At 42.0% G+C, this 16,837-nt stretch overlaps 1 protein-coding gene and 1 long non-coding RNA gene across 3 annotated transcripts in view; one reads left to right on the top strand and one right to left on the bottom strand.

The window, feature by feature from the left end:
- Nucleotides 1-16,837, top strand: part of mrpl23 (mitochondrial ribosomal protein L23) — a 59,263-nt gene that overhangs the window by 24,753 nt on the left and 17,673 nt on the right. For both annotated transcript variants that reach the window (XM_061773379.1, XM_061773380.1), the window contains exon 4: nt 10,963-11,036. In XM_061773379.1, coding sequence (XP_061629363.1) covers nt 10,963-11,036 — 74 coding nt within the window. The remainder of the gene's footprint in view (nt 1-10,962; nt 11,037-16,837) is intronic.
- LOC133477905 (uncharacterized) lies at nt 2,084-4,597 on the bottom strand. Its single transcript, XR_009788514.1, has 4 exons — nt 3,454-4,597; nt 3,060-3,366; nt 2,836-2,928; nt 2,084-2,460 (listed from the first exon to the last, which is right to left on the bottom strand). It is a non-coding gene; the product is annotated as an uncharacterized LOC133477905 (long non-coding RNA).

Below are 16,837 nucleotides of genomic sequence, written 5' to 3'. Positions count from 1 at the left end.
GCCTACGGACATGTTGTGTCATTGCCCTAAGCGCTTCAACACCCGCGCAGACATCGTAACCCTTGAACCCCAAAGTCTGGTCATCATCGTCAAAGCATCTTTCTTTAACAAATTGATTTAATATTGCCATGTTGATTTGATTTTTTTTTTTTTTTTTTTTTTTTTTTTTAATTTAATATTGCAAAAATGTTGCAAAAATAAGTATAGCTCATAGGACCCCAAAAATAAAATTCACAAGAATTTAACCATTTGCCAGTCTAATCAACAAACTTCTGAAAGTTCTTGTGTTCAGAGAAATTGATACAAAGCTTACTTTTCAAAGAGGGTTGTACTCATTTATGTTAAGCACGATGGAAATGGCAATTGTGTGTGCATCCAAAAAGGACTGCGACCACCTTCAAACATCCATCCATCCATCCATCCATTCTCTTAACAGATTATCCTCACTAGGGTCACCGGTCGGCTGGGGCCTATATCAGCTCACTTCTGGCAAGAGGTCGGGCACACATAAAGAATCATTCGCACTCACATTCACACCTATGGACAATTGATTCTTCATTTCACTTACCATGCATGTTTTTGGAATGCGTGAGGAAACCGGAGTACCCGGTGAAAACCCCAGCAGCCAGGGAGAATATGCAAACTCCACACAGGAAGGCCAGATTCGAACCCGGGACCTCAAAACTGCGAGGCAGCTGTACTAACCAGTCATACACCGTGCCTCCCACCTTGAAACAATATATACAGTGGCTGAAATAAGTATTTAACACGTGTCCGTTTTTCTCATGAAATATATTTCCAAAGGTGCTATTGACATGAAAATTTCACCAGATGGGAACAACCAGAGTAACCCTAACATACCAAAAAGGTAGAACAAATAATCTAAGAAATTCAGTTGTGTGTAATAATGTGAAATGACACGGGATGGGGGGTAAAAATATTGAAGGCGCCAAGTGGTATTTATTTAATACTTTGTACAAAAGTCTTTGTTTACAACGACAGCTTCGAGACACCTCCTGTATGGAGAAACGAGGTTCTCGTGTGATTTTGGCCCATTCCTCCACATAAGCAGTCTTCAAATCTTCAAGCTTCCGTGGGCTTCTTTAATCGACCTTGAGTTTCAGTTCTTTCCATCGATTTCCGATTGGATTCGAGTCAGGTGATTGGCGGGGCCATTCTCGCAGCTTTCTTTTTGTTTTTTCTCTTTGAAACCAATGGAGAGTTTCCTTGGCAGTCTGTTTTGGATCATGATCCTGCTAAAATCTCCACCCTTGTTTCATTTTCATCAATCCCCGTAGATGGCAGCAGATTTTTGTCAAGAATGTCTCGGTACAGTTGCCCATTCATCCTTCCTTCAACAATGTGAAGGAATGACACCAGTACCATTGGCTGAAAAGCAGACCCACACCATCATGTTCCCACCTCCGAACGTCACTGTTGGTATGCTGTGTTTAGGGTGATGTGCAGTGCATTATGCCATCCAAATAGTGGCATATGAATGTTAAACTCACTCAAATTCCTTGTTGTCTTCCAAAATGTACTTTCAGCTCCATATGATGATAAAATGTTAATTAAGTAACAGTTACAGAATGCTTGAGAAAGCTGAAATATGACATGGATTTCAATTACATGTCAAAAGCTTGGGACAGCCAGGATTCTCCCTAGAGCTGGCTGCCCTGGCCAAAAGGCCTTGGTGATAGATGTGACCAAGAAGCCTGGGCGTTCTGATTGAGCTCCAGAGATTCTGTGTCGTGTTATGCTGCGTTCACACCGAACGCGAAAGTTCACTTCGCCCTGCGTCCCTCGCTTGAATTCCAATTCATATGCATATCATACTGAACATTGTCTGCTTTTATATTTTATCCATGATATATATTGTATTTAATCTATTGTGACGCAGTAAAGCATCACTTTTGAAATCGCTACACGGTCAAATCTATGGTCTGCATTTAGCAGGTAATCAAACAAAAGGGTAATATTGAAATAAACCCGACATCGACGTGACATCATGTCATAAGGTAAGGCACATAAGGTTGTTTATGTATGTAATAACTATTTTTGTCTGCAAAATGTAAAAGACAAATTAATAAAACAAAGTGGATTTATTCTTAAAAAAAAACAACAAAAGTTTTAACGAAACATCCATCTCGAACAAAATAACAACAACAACAAAAAGTATAAAAGCCTGAATCCTTCCTGGATAAGATTGCCACCTGGACATTATTGATCCAATTGGTCCAAATTTAGAGTAAATGTGCTTTGTTCATACATTAATTTAGGAATTTAAAATTTGACATATTCCTTCTGGAATCAGAAGGAAGGAATCATGCTTGTCATGAACAGTGGATCCTCGCAGTGGGGGCCCGAGGGTGGAGGAACATTTGTACTGTCCTTTAGGAAACGGAGAAAATGCTCAGTCTTCTCCTCAATTGCTCCTCTCCTTTTCCATTTCCTTTTTTTCTGTACGAAATAGAAACATTTTGTGATGCAAAGCAGTTTATAAAGCTTATATTTGTTAATTATATCAATGTGTTTTATTTTGGGCGCCTTATGGTCACCTACACTGAGTTAAAGCCACAATATAAAATGAATGCATTAAGAATAAAAAACAGCACCACAGTAGACAAGAATCCATAATCGATAAGTAGTTAAAACCAAACCAGTTCTGAATATATCTTAAAATACTGAAGCCCAGACAAAAAAAAAGCCCAGAGGTTAAAAAAAAAAAAAAAACCCTAAAAGGAAAAGTGGTGAAACACGGACCATAATTGCTTATACAGTTGGTACGCTTGTACCCTATATGATTCAATCCAAATGTTTTATGAACATACTCACAGGCAAGGCGGTCTTTGAGGTGGGGCAGAGTCAACAGCGTCCTGTTCTCATGACCCCCCTCCTGCTCCCTCTAATCTGTCCAATAAAGTTCATCTGTAAATAGAAAGAGCGTGTGTCCGTGTAATTAGGTGGTCGGTGGTTGCGCTAAAGCTTTGGCTAATGCTGTTGCTAGCTTGACTCACAGTTCAACAGTTGTAAACAAGTAAAGGAATAAATACACTTACCAGGTATGCCAGCTTCATTCCTTCACGACTTTCCAAGCCTGCTCCTCTCTTGTTTGGTCCCGGCCGGCCGGCACTGATAACGTGTCATACAGCTCAGGGTGCCCACAGTGTGCGGCGTAGTCCATTCTCGATGCTGATTCGTTGTCACGAAGTGAATGTGGTTTGTAGGTCACCTCTCCCAGCTTTGACCGAATGGCGCAGGAGGCGAATTTTCGCCTGCCCGCCCCACTCGCGCCACGGCAAATGCGCTGAGTAGCTAGACACAACTGCCTGTCCTTGGTGTAATTCACTTCAAAGCCCACATGTTCTAAAAAAATAAGATTCTTTGATCTGATAAAAACAGATAACTGTTTTGCCTCAAATCTAAGCAAAATTCTGGAGGAAACTGACTCACCTTTCCAAGATTGTATGTTTGTCCTTCTGGCACTTATTCCCATCTTTTCAGAGAAATTCTGGGGCTTGGTCTTGGTCACGCTTCTTACAAAAGCTCTTCTACCTCTTTTGCTCATTTTGGCTGGGCGGCCACCTCTAGGAATAATCCTGGCTGTTCCAAAGTTCCGCCATTTAAGAATTGTAGAGGCCACTGTGCTCTTAGAAACATGAGTAAGTACAGCGGAAAATTATTTGTAACCTTGCCCAGTTCTGTGCCTTGCCACAATGCTGTCTCTGAGTCCTTCCTTGCGCTCCCTTTAATCCCATGGATTGTTTTTTACTATGATATACTTTGTCAGTCTTTCCAAATCATGTCCTGTATTTGAATTGAACACAGATGGACTCGCGTCACACACATCACTGAGGTTTGTGTACAGTCGTGCTCACCATTATTGGTACCCATGAAGTTTTAAGTACTAAATGTGGTATATCTTCTGAAGAATATGAATCAAGTAAAACAACATTTTTGTCTCGAGAACTTGTTTGATACAAAAGAGCAAAGGATAACATTTTATGGACAGATGAAACAAAAATAGCGCTTTATTGGCAATGCACACAAAAGACTGTGTTTACAGACCACGCAATGAAGCCTTAAAGGAAAAGATCACCCTGCCAACAGTCAAGCATGGTGGAGGATCCATAATGCTGTGGGGTTGCTTTACTAAATCTCATACTGGAGGCCTTGACTGTACCGCAGGTATGATTAAATCAGAGAATTATCAAGAGATTTTAGAGCAAAATTTCTTACCCAGTGTAAGAAAATTTGGTTTGAAATGAAGATCATGGGTCCTCCAGCAAGACAAAAACCCAAAGCTCTGTTTTAAAATGGCCAGCAATCAGTCCTGATCTCAATCCAATGGAAAATCTGCCATTGGTGAAAAGAACCATGCAAATGTTCAAGCGCTTGAACAAATTGTGAAGAGAGAGTGGGAGAAAATACCATCTGAGAAATGCAAACAGCTTATAGATACAAGAAACGTTTGGCGGCTCTCATCGCTGCCAAAGGTTGTGCAACCAAATATTGAGGAGTGCCAATATTGCTGCACAAGCCATTTTGTGTTTTTTTTCTTAGAATTTACATATAAGTTGAAAAAAAACTTTTTTTATTATTATTTTTTTGTTAAATTACTTAGGACCTCCAACTAAAAGATCCTGATAAGTTTTTTAGTTGCATCACTAATTGTGAGCATTACTGTGTGTGTGTGTGTGTGTCCATGTTTGTGTGTACTGTGTATTAAAGATGATTGGGAGAATGGAAGACCGAGTTTAATATTGAATACAACTCACGGTAAACATCGAGAGTACTTGTTTGCTTAGGTTTATTTTTTACATTTTTATTTTTTTTTAACTGGAAAAAAACTTAACAGCGTGAACGTAAAGCTGCAGCATTTATAGGAAAACACTGAACAGGATTATAAGTAACACTTCCTGATTGTGCCATATAAGTGTTTCACTTCTATCCCCAAGTTGATGACTTGGCGCCCCAGGCCTATACTGTATGCCTCCCCCAGAGCTTCCTCTGAATTTTGCCTTGATCATACATTATTTCTCTTTCAAGTCCTATATTCCACGCGCTGCGGGTCTACTTCTCCGGTAAGGCATCCGTGTTTATGCAGTCATAGGTCATTTGAAAAGCACGCAAGCATCTGTAATTTTCCGAAAGCACATTGACAGTGAATTTTGTCTCTCGAAGGATTTGAACCATCTCTAAGTCCCCATTGACTGAACTACTCAGAATCAGAATCAGCATTATTTGTCAGGTATGCTACAAGACGCACAATGAATTTGCCGCCGGTAGTTGGAGCCACTCTAGGATAACAACAGACAGCAAGTATGGAGAGTCATCGAGCAATGAACGCGTACCACTATTGTGGTGATGCTGATTTAATGGCATAGTGCAAATGATGCAGTCCTCAAGCAATTTAGAGCAATGTAAAGTGGCTCATAGTGCGAAGATCTGCTAGTTCTCAAACACATATGGTGCCGTGAAAAAGTATTGGCCCCCCCTTCTCAAATTCTTATGTTTTTGCATAGTTTCCCCACTGTAATGTTTAAGATCATCAAACAAATGTAAATATCAGACAAATATAACCTTGAATATTTTTTTTCCCCCCTAAATAAATGAAATCATTTGAAAAGAAGAATTTGAGGTGGGGGGCAATACTTTTTCACGGCACTGTAAGTGGCCAGTAATAATCAAATCACTGTGACGGACATGAATGCCGTGTGTGTGTGTGTGTGTGTGTATGTGTTAACTTTGCATGTCTGCCTCCCAGATTGGGTGTTAAAGTTTGATTTGATTGTACAGGCAATTTGAAATATGCTGTCTATAAATGATCATTTGAAAAAAAGACGGAAGTCGCTGCTTACTAGAAAGCCATTTCATGAGCTATGCCACATCTTTTTGAGAATTGTATTGTCATTGAATTTGCTATAATACTACAGAAGACAGCCAACTCAATTCAAATGTGTAACCATATCATATTTGTAAACTTCTGGTACTAATGGAAAATGTAATTCATTCAACCTTTTAACGAAAGTAACAAGGCACGATATCCCCTATGCCCAAGTTGTGAAAGAGCCATCAACACTGTTTACTCGGGTGGTGTCATTAAAGCTTGGCAAAAATGAGAGCCCCTTAGGAGTGTAGGTGGAAACAGGAGGAGTGGTGCATTGGCAGAGGCGGCTCGAGAAGAAAGGGGTCTTTTGGGGCCCATGTGATCCTGTAGTGCGTCAGAGAAGGTATCCCTGTCTATGTTGAGAGTTCCACTCCATTGGCAGCATAAAGACACGAAGAAGCAGAAAAGAGTGAGGGGCGCAAACGACCCTTTCTTCCCTCCATGGGTAGCAGGGGTATTTTGGAAGGGGTTGCCATGGAGACCCCTCTGGTTTGGGATTTGTAATGTGATATCTGGCTGCCAAACCGCAATCTCTAAGTGGGAGAAAGTGGGAGTGGTTGCATTTGCGAGCGTTCTAGGAAAGTGTTACTTGTATTTCTGTATATGTTGGGAAAGGATTACCTGAAGATGAAACGTTTTTCCAACATGCTTGTGTGGTTCTGTGGATTCACTGGGTAGTTATTTGATTGTTTATGGAGAGACAGGTCAGTGTCATATGTCCCTGTGGATGATTAGAATGATTTGTTTGCACCACACACATCTTACCTCTGTCTCCCACTCACACAGGGCCCTCCGGTTGGCTCGGGGCAGCAGGGTGTTAGCGTTTTACAACTTTGCTTACGGCTTTCCCTGAGCAGTGGGCTGCCATTCTGGTGATTACTTGCTACCAGGCGCTCACGCGTACATTTAAATGACCACAGCGGAAGGTTTGGTTATAATTTATAACTGTTCCCATGGCAACGTCATTGGCATCGACTGCCTTTTGACTTGACCAACGGCAAGTTGTCAAAAGGATTTCACATCTTGAAGACCCGGCCGTTGGCCTGTCATACATATTGCTCGATGAGTTACTTTTGACCTCCTTTTATCTTCTACATACTGTACTAAATTGGTACCAATTTATGAAAGAAATGGCATTTGATTTATGTAATGCAAAGCTGACAACTCTGCTCCCCGCCTTACCAACGCACTCTCGCGCACGCACGCACGCACGCACGCACGACTTTTACTCCCCAAGTCCCCTGTCCTCCCTCCACTTGGTGAGATCTGACAAGAAAGAACATGATGTTATTATCATCTCCAGCTGGGGAAGAGGTTAACCAGCATTCCCTAGTCAACAAGAGCAGTCTCTTGTTTTTCCACTTAGACGCAAACTATGCAGACCTTTTGTTTGAACAGAAAATGAATCAACACATTGTCTTGCTTTTCAGATAACCCTTGGAAGATAACTTGATAATAATGCCTCTATGGGTGGTTGTCACAATATTTTAGATTTTAATTTTGCACTCAATAGGCAAAGCCCATTTACCATTCACAATTAGCAAAATATCATTTCCACACACAATTTGTACTTATTTTTAATCGGTTTATACTACTGCCACATTATTCTCCTAAAACTTGGCTTGTCCAGTAAATAAAGCTTTTTTGGATGGCAACAACATCCATTTTTTTCTATGTATTTGAGTTCGAAGGTCGACCAGCATCACTGAACTATTTACATTAGACTTTGTAGGTTACACTTTATGTATACGTGTCCTGTTTTCAGAAAATTCAAGGAAATGTGAGATTTTATCAGCTAAATGATGTCTCACTCTCATACGTTCTCACTCTCTCTCGCGATCTCTCGCGCTCGTGCCCTTTGGCCCTCCATTTCAACAGCAAGTTGACCCTGCACCAGTTCTTTTTCAGGTTTCATTTCCTCTGTTGCCATAGTGCTTTCTCATGTGAGGAGCATGGCTCTACATCCGTTTAATATGGAATGTGCCTTGAGATAATGTCATTGTGAACTGTCGCAACTGTATATAAATGACATTTAGTTGACCTGAATTGACTGTAAAGCACGAATGAGCTGATCTGCTCTGCGTTCCGAAAGGACGGGAAAATTAAGAATCTTTGGATTATGTGTGTTGCAAAAAAACAATACCAACAATTCCAGGAGACGCATGTATGATGTGTAATTTTCAAAGCCTGCAATCGAAATGCCTTAAGAAATGTAAAACATGCATTTCATGAAGGTACAAACCCTTGATGACACACTCAAGATTCAATTTACTAAAGCTAGTCTTGACATGAAGCGCAATGATAGCGTCTTAAAGGGTAGAGAGAAGGAAACCAATGCCTCATGACGAGCTCGTTTGCACATGATTAAGGCCAGCCGCACAGCAACTGAACTGTCTTGCAGTTTGCATGGTTCGGCAACTAGTTTTCATGCGTTGGCCTCTGGTCTGGCTGTGATTCCAAATTTTCATCGGAGGGGATCGCTGTTGAAGGCCGCAGATGTAATGGCCAATCCAAAATGCATGTGCAATTTCACAAAATATTTTTCGGGGTGTAAGCCAGAGCCAGCCGGAAATAAGGACAATTACAATAATACTTGACTATATTCATAATTTCATATGTATTGTGGCTGGAAAATAAATAGGGGGAGTCTCTGTTGCCGAAACGCAGCGATGCCGTCAGTGGATGGGGCAAGTGATCGTTTCCTGCGGCTTCTTAAAATAACCACACTCTCTCGTTTATTGTAGCATGCTTCCTCTCTTTCTGGAAATTACTTCTTCCTTGACAATTGTGCCATGTTTCTATGGTGTGCGGCCAAGAGTTGCCAAGTGTAATTTTTTTCGGGACGGTCCACCTCAGTCGTGTTCCGCTGCCGGGTCCAAGATTGCAAGTGCAGTCAATGCTTGGCAAAGCATATAAAAGGGGTGAAAATGCGGTATTTGGTGATGTCCCTGGGTGTCAGTCTTCATGGACCCTAAATGGTCTTGATTGCAACTTTTTAGAAATGATTCATATTTGAGTTCAAATAAGGATTCTGTTGTTACCTAGCGGCCGCTTTTACCGCAAATAAAACCACATTTTTGGGAACGCTGTTTCCTTGTCTCCTTTCATGTTCTGCCTATTTATTTGTTGTGTTTTGGGGGGAATGGCTGTTATGTAATACATCACAATATCAGTATTTTAACATTTGTCGAACACCTTAAATAAATTAAGGTACAGTTGCATATGCATCAACAGACAATATATTTGAAATTTTGAATAAACAAACATGATACAATGAAGCTTTACAGACATGACAAATGAAGAAATAGTCTGCATTTGGTCTGATTTGGGTTTTCTTGATTTAGCATCTCTAAATATATATTTTCTTTTGTGATGGCGAGTTACTAGGTATTACAAAAAATATATAAACACTTTCATAGAGATGAAACGGTGTTCTGCAGTATGTATGTAAGAAAGATGAAATAATCAAGACCTCTGAGTCCGACGAACACTGTGGCTCTTAACCTGGGTTCGATTGAACCCCAGGGGTTCGGTGAGTGAGTCACAGGGGTTTTGTGGGCGATAACGCACACACAGTGTGTACGTACGTCTGTCCGTCCGTAAAAGCCTTCTCACACTGCATTTAGCATTAGGAGCCCATTCATTGTGTATGTCCGCTGAAAACAAGCATTCTCTTCGTTACTCGTGGAATTTTTGTTTTCAGTTCATGTGTCCCATCTTTGAGCCGTCACCTTATCACGGTGAAGGGCTTTGTGTGTCCCAATGATCCTAGAAGCTAAGTTGTCTGGGGCTTTATGCCCCTGGCAGGGTCACCCATGGAAAACTGGTCCTAGGTGAGGGACCAGACAATGCATGGCTCCAAAGACCCCTATGATGTTTAATAATACAGGAAAACATTTTCCCTTGCCCGGACCTGGGTCACCGAGGCCCCCCTCTGGAGCCAGGCCAGGAGGTGGGGCTCGAAGGCGAGGGCCTGCACCCATGGGGCACAGCCCGAAAAGGTAACGTGCGTCCCCCTTCCTATGTGCTCACCACCTGTGGGAGGGGCCATAGGGGTCAGGTGCAGTGTGAGCTGGGCGGTGGCCAAAGGCAGGGACCTTGGCAATCCGATCCCCAGCTACAGAAGCAGATGTTCTGGTTCTGTTGGCTTCATCAAGCCGTGATCTCTCACTGGAGCGGTTTGCAGCCGAGTGTGAAGCAGTTGGGATGAAAATCAGCACCTCCAAATCTGAGACCATGGTCCTCAGTCGGAACAGGTTGGAGTGCCCTCTCCAGGTTGGGGACGATATCCTGCCCCAAGTGGAGGAGTTCAAGTATCTTGGGGTCTTGTCCACGAGTGAGGGAAGAATGGAGCGGGAGATCGACAGGCGGATCGGTGCAGCGTCTGCAGTGATGCGGACTTTGTATCGGTGCGTTGTGGTGAAGAAGGAGCTAAGCCGAAAGGTGAAACTCTCACTTTATCGGTCGATCAACGTTCCGGGCCTCACCCATGGTCACAAGCTGTGGGTTGTGACCGAAAGACCACGATCCCGGATACAGGCGGCTGAAATGAGTTTCCTCTGTAGGGTGTCCGGGCTGTCCCTTAGAGAGAGGGTGAGAAGCTCGGTCATCCGGGAGGGGCTCAGAGTAGAGCCGCTGCTCCTCCACATTGAGAGGAGCCAGATCAGGGAGCTCGGGCATCTGATTAGGATGCCTCCCTGACCCCTCCCTGGTGAGGTGTTCCGGGATGAGACCCCGGGGACGACCCAGGACACGCTGGAGAGACTACATCTCCCGGCTGGCCTGGGAACGCCTTGGTATCCCCTCGGAAGAGCTGGAGGAAGTGGCTGGGGAGAGGGAGGTCTGGCCTTCCCTGCTAAAGCTACTGCCCCCGCGACCCGACCTCGGATAAGCGGAAGAAAATCGATGGATAGATGGACAGCTCGGTTGTCTTCAAAATCTGGTTTCAGTTGGCCTTATGCAATTAATGTATTTTCTTTTATGTCATTTAAGTGTAATGACCATCCGAATTCATATATGCATTCTGTGATGATTCTGCACGCAAGTAATATCAGCTGTTCTTTATTTGTCAGGTTCCAACAAGAAGAGGAATCACCTTAACCAGAGGGTGAAGCAGCCGGACTATAAAGTAGCATATGTTCAGCTGGTAAGAAGACTTCTTCCCTGTCAATGTGTTGTTTGCCAATTACATTTAGGTGATGGTGAATTGAGTAAAGCACATTGGTATTTTACTTCATGTTTCTATGAAGCAGAATCTCATTCATATATTGAACACCGAAAGCTCCCTGAGGCAGTCTCTTTACCACCTCACACCCTGCCAATTTTCTTTTGAATCTGTGTCCACACCAATCGCATTCAAAGGCCTTCACAGCAGTAGATACATCAGCAGGCATATGCTGAAGTTTGCAATGGTGCACACAATTGATCAGCAGTCATTTGATCAACAGGCCACAATGTTCAGGGCTTACTATCTGAGGGGAAATTGCAATGGTCAGACAGCAAAACAGAATATGATCACCTAAAAGAGCCCAACGTAAGAGTGTTTACAGTGCATAACCAACCCCCGACTGTAGCTCACTCTAACCACGAACAATAACTCACAGATTTAATTTACACTAAGAGTAGAGTTCCTCCATATTACACACACCAATAACCATAAAAATACAAAAACAGAAACGGTAGTAATGCTTCTCACAAGGTTTGCGTATGGACAAAAGGCCAAAATGCAAATGATCTCAAGAAGCCTGTGTCTCTTAACATTTTTGAAACACCTTGTCAATGTATAATCTCACCATCTATAAAATCAAACAGTCCTTCCTCAAAATGTCAAAACCTTACAATTTCTAATTCACCATATATCAAGATGTAAAAGCATCAACCCTTGTTTGGTGACACCGGTGCTTATTGATGCAGCCCTGCCGACCTGACAGACAACCAACCATCTGTCTCAAAATGGAGGCATCATGAAAATTGTGAAAAGGTAACAATTTCGATACACAATTGAAGAAGCAACCATCTTTGCTCTGTGCTGTCACCAAGGAAGTGGTCTGGAATTCCCAGCGGAGTGTGAAGTGTTGCCTCTGCCTCACCCTTCAATGTGCGCGCGCATCATTCATGCATGCTGAGCCCTCGAGAACAAGTGTTTGCGTTCCAAGTGTCAATTACTTTGTAATTGCAATCCTGCTCACTTGATGGTGAATAGCAGCCATAAATGTCAAAGTGCTGGCTCTTTGCTCTTAAAATTGCTCGATATGAAACCGATTTCTCTGCTTAGGTTTCACAAAAACATGCTCTCTCACTTACTCTCTCAACACAATGCTTGCTCTCTCTTTCTCTCTCTCTCTCTCTCTCTCTCAGTTACACTCGCACACGCAGACACACACACACACACTCACTCTCACAGAAAACTCTCTTTTGCGGCAGTTGGTACAAAACAAGATTGTTCCTAATTGACTCCACATGTGGGAGTGTTCTGTAGGTCCACGCTCACACCGAGGTCCCCCCCATTCTACCCTCATCCTTCCCTCCATCAGCAAATATTTCAGCTTTAATGCATTCTCTCTCTCGCTCTCGCTCTCTCATTCCTTACTCAGTTTGTGGTTGAGGGGAGGCCTCCTGTTAGCGGGGTTCCGTGACGGATATTTTCCTCAGACTAGGGGGTGACCCAACTATTGGGTAAATGGCCTCTGCGTGCGTGTGCGTGCGTGTGTGTGTGTGTGTGTGTGCAGCGGGCAGTGGAGTTGAATAAGGTCATGATGGAGTCATGCCAGATTGGGGAGGTCCAGAGACAGGGCAAAGTTATCACGGGGTGCTTCTTGTGTATTCTATATGGCAAAAACCAGCAGTTAAGCATTGAACCATGTTTTGTCGATCAGGTTGTTTTTAGGTCTGGCTAGTGGCTCCACTTCACTGGGACTGATGTTTCGGAGTCAGACTGCTTTCATGCACTGCTAAAGGCTATGCTCAGAGTTAAAAGTTGTTTAAAATGTTTGCACTCAACTCACACACTTCCGTCTGTTTGATTCTCCAAGAGGCTTACTCAGGGAAAACTAATTTGATATTACACTTTTGACCCAATTTTCTTTTCAAATAGCTTTTTTTGGGGGCTACTTTGAAGATTCTCTGTTTTATAATCTAGATGTGACTCATTGACAGGACCTCCTTTATTTTCCAAATCACTTTTAGGTGTTGACTCATTTGATGACTACAAGAGAATAGGCTATAACTGACACATTCTGTACATGTCAGACAACCACCCATCTCTGAGAGAATCCTACCCTTCACTTCGAGGTTGCCTTCTTTAAAAAAACAAAACAAAAAAAACAATACGTTCTGTCAAATTTGAATTCATATTACGGCAAGCCGTCATCGCAAAAACATGGCGGCTCGCTATCAGAAGATTTTCCAGCGTCCCTAGCGCCTTTGTATAGTTGTTAAAATGTTTTTTTTATAGTCAGTTAGTCCCCTAATACATAGTTTTAATAATGTGAATGTTAATGGAGCTTATTTGTGTTTATCCACCCTCTGCGGCTTTTGCTGTGTCTTCACTATTTTTAATAAATGATTATGTTGCACCAGGAGTGAGCGAGGTATCTGGGCATACAACCTCTCTAGCTTTCAGTGCGTTGTGGAAGCCAGCTGACGTGCCAATGGTCATGTGGGAGGCGAAAAATACCTCCGTAAACCTGCAGTGTTAAAACTAAACACTGGGGTGTGAGACAGTAATACATACAATACTAAAGAACACGCAAACCTTAGTATTAGTAATAATACTGATCAGACTAGATTAGAAAAACAAATTAGGAGGGGCTCACCACTCACATTTATTGCATATAAATAAATCGATGGATAGAAAGTCACAGGTGCACATTATACAAGAAGGGTTTTGGAGTCAATTTTGGGCGTGCGCATTATACTCGAGAGTGTATTCTACATGAGAAATGATAGTACTTGTTGGAAGTGATACTTACAGTATTTGCTGCAATTTAGGCCAGGATTAGTAATTTAGACAAACGGCTCTGCACCATGACACTGTTTAGCAGCCGTAGCTCGTAGATAGCTGGTGTGGCGCAAAATAGCGTAGCACAAAGCATTCCTACGCTACTTCCTGATTAGCAAGGAACGCTGGAAGAATGGCGGTGGAGACACTTTTTTTTAACCAGCCCCGGTGCTGGCAGATCCTCCAGCTCCATAGTCAGTCGTACTTGAGCCATTTCACACTGATGTAGCTATACAATGACATCATCAATAAGCATTATCGTGATTGGTTGTCAGAGTCCAAATCTATACCCTAGGCCAAATTTGAACACTGTGTATATCGCGCACCCTCACTCTGTACTAATTCTAAATGTTTGGTACTTAAATACGCAGTAACACACTTGAATGTGGTGCGCATTTGATATTTTCAGCGCGCATGTGCACCCGTGCGCCACTTATGTCTACCTCTGATGATATATTGTACATATTGTATTGTAAAAAAGAAACCTTGCTGAGTTTTAGGTGTGATTGTTTTTTGTTTTTTTCCTCTCTCGGCAGGAGTAAGCAAGAACGCTTACTCATTACCGGCTGCAGCACTTAAGTAAGCTGAGTGATGAGGAGGGTACATGTTGAAAGCTCCGGGAGAGTGACGCTGGGAATATATGAATGGGATGCTGGATGGCTTCCAGCATTTCTGAATGATACAGTTGAATGTCAATCAGCAGATTCCCCTTCGAGGATTAGCTCATATACAGTGGATATAAAAAGTCAACACACTCCTGTTCAAATGCCAGGTTTTTGTGATATGAAAAAATGTGATGATGATGGTTTCGAAATGTTTTCCACCATTAATGAGCCTATAAGATGTATAACTGAATAAATACCATAATATACCTTGGAACACAGCAAAGACAGTCATTATCAATTAGAGAGAATTTGGCACAGCAGTGAGCTTACCAAGAACTGGATGTCCCTCCAGAATTGATGAAAAGACAAGAAGAAAACTCTTTAGGGAGGCTATCAAGAGGCCGACAGCAACGTTTAAGAAGCCGCAGGAATTTCTGGCAATACTGTCCGTTTCTACATGTGACAACAATCTCCCATCTTCTTTATACAGCATGTCTGGGCTATGGGGTAGGATGGAAAGAGGGAGGCCATATCCTCCAAAGAAAAACATGCAAGCCTGGCTACATTTTGCAAAAACGGACTCTTCCAAATGCACGTGCATGTCAAGAATTCCAAAAAGTATATTTGGTGAAAACACAACACTCCTCATTTCCAAAAGAACAAGAACACCATACCTACAATGAAGCATGTTGGTGGCATCATCATACTTTGGGCCTGTTTATTTTCAGCTTGAAATGGGGCCTTAGTCAAGGTGAAAGCAGTTATGAACCGTTCCAAATGTCAGTCAGTGTTAGCACAAAACCTACAGGCTTCTGCTAGAAATAATAATAAAAAAAAAAAAAAAAAAGTCAAGAAAAGCGGACTACGTTTTCTGAAACTTATTTGGGGTTAATTAGAGGCACGTTAAATATTGGCAGAATGACGTCAGCGCATGCACAAAGATCTGAGTCTTTTATTTGTTTTAAACTAAGAAAATATGGATTTACTTTGTTTTGAGCATGATAGCAGCAAGTTGATGGTATGTATTGTATATAGCTAAAAGGGTTTTCCTGATTTTTTTTATGGGGGGGGGGGTGCTGCGTATTATACACGAGAAATTACATTTCTTCAAATTGTGTTTGTGTACCATAAGTTCTCGTTTATAATATGCATTTTTGCTAAAAATTTCATTAAAAATCGAGGGTGCGTATTATACAGAGAGAGGTATAAGAAAAATTGCCAAAATTAGTCAACCTTAAGCTGCCGAAAATCAACGCAACAAACTATCCTGCTACTACCTCTTAGACGTACACCAGTACCAGGGGGTTTTGACGTAGCACGCCGTCAGATTTAGCGTCTTAGTTTACTAGATGGCAGAAACGCTCACCCGTGAATTTGTAATATACCTTCCGTACACAAGTAATTATAATTCCTCGACTAATAGAATGAATATGAACTGCTTCTGTAGACTGAAGAACCATTGTTGTCAGCGCACGCGAACAGAGGAAGGCAAGCATTGTCCACTTTCGTTTTCTTTGGACCATGCGCAAAGATAGGCTTTTCCGGTTTACTTCAGAGAACTTGAAGATTTCTTTGAAAAACCCATTAGAATACAAATTACTCTGTGGCTAATACGGTACTTAAAGTTTTGAGCATGGATACCGCCCATTCCGGGGTGCATATTATAACTACGTTGAAGCAAATTTCAAGTGCAAAAGAGCAATTTTGTGGGTGCGAATTATACTAAGCACATATTATATACAGTACACACGAAATACCGGTACCTACTTTTTTTTTGTACACACCTAAGGAGTAGCATTCCAATTTCATTGTTCTACAATGACAATAAATGAATAGAATGGAATTCTATTCTATTCCATTGTTGGCTATATGAACAGGGGTGTGTCGATTTTTATATCCACTATATGTGGCAAGATTTGACATTTCGTTTGCTATTTGCTATTCATGAACAAAATAACTAGTCTAAACGAAGGACATTTGTGCATGGAAACTTGAAAAAGAATCTCAAACATTTTGCTCATGTTGTTTTCAGAGGAGGTCAAGAGGGGAGGAAGCACAGTTTGTGTTCTCTGCGTGTTGGGTGGTGCATGGCACATCCAGACACCTGTGGGATGCTTTCTTTCAGCCATGTAACATAGAAATTCACACAGGTTAATGTTTGCTTGACAGTTGTTTTGCACCCACTGAAAGCAAGCAGAGGTGAACTAAGATGTGTGCCTAACCAGTCCTTTGTGCTCGCTGGGAGCATTGGAGTAAATCTCACCTTTATCATTGATGCAAGCGGCACAGACCTGTCCACCTTGTGGTGTTCGAAAATAGTCCAATCAATGATTGGAAAGTTGA

The sequence above is a fragment of the Phyllopteryx taeniolatus genome, chromosome 5 (genome assembly GCF_024500385.1).
Source record: "Phyllopteryx taeniolatus isolate TA_2022b chromosome 5, UOR_Ptae_1.2, whole genome shotgun sequence".
In the NCBI taxonomy this organism is placed as follows: domain Eukaryota; kingdom Metazoa; phylum Chordata; class Actinopteri; order Syngnathiformes; family Syngnathidae; genus Phyllopteryx; species Phyllopteryx taeniolatus.
This window is presented reverse-complemented; position numbering and strand designations above follow the sequence as displayed.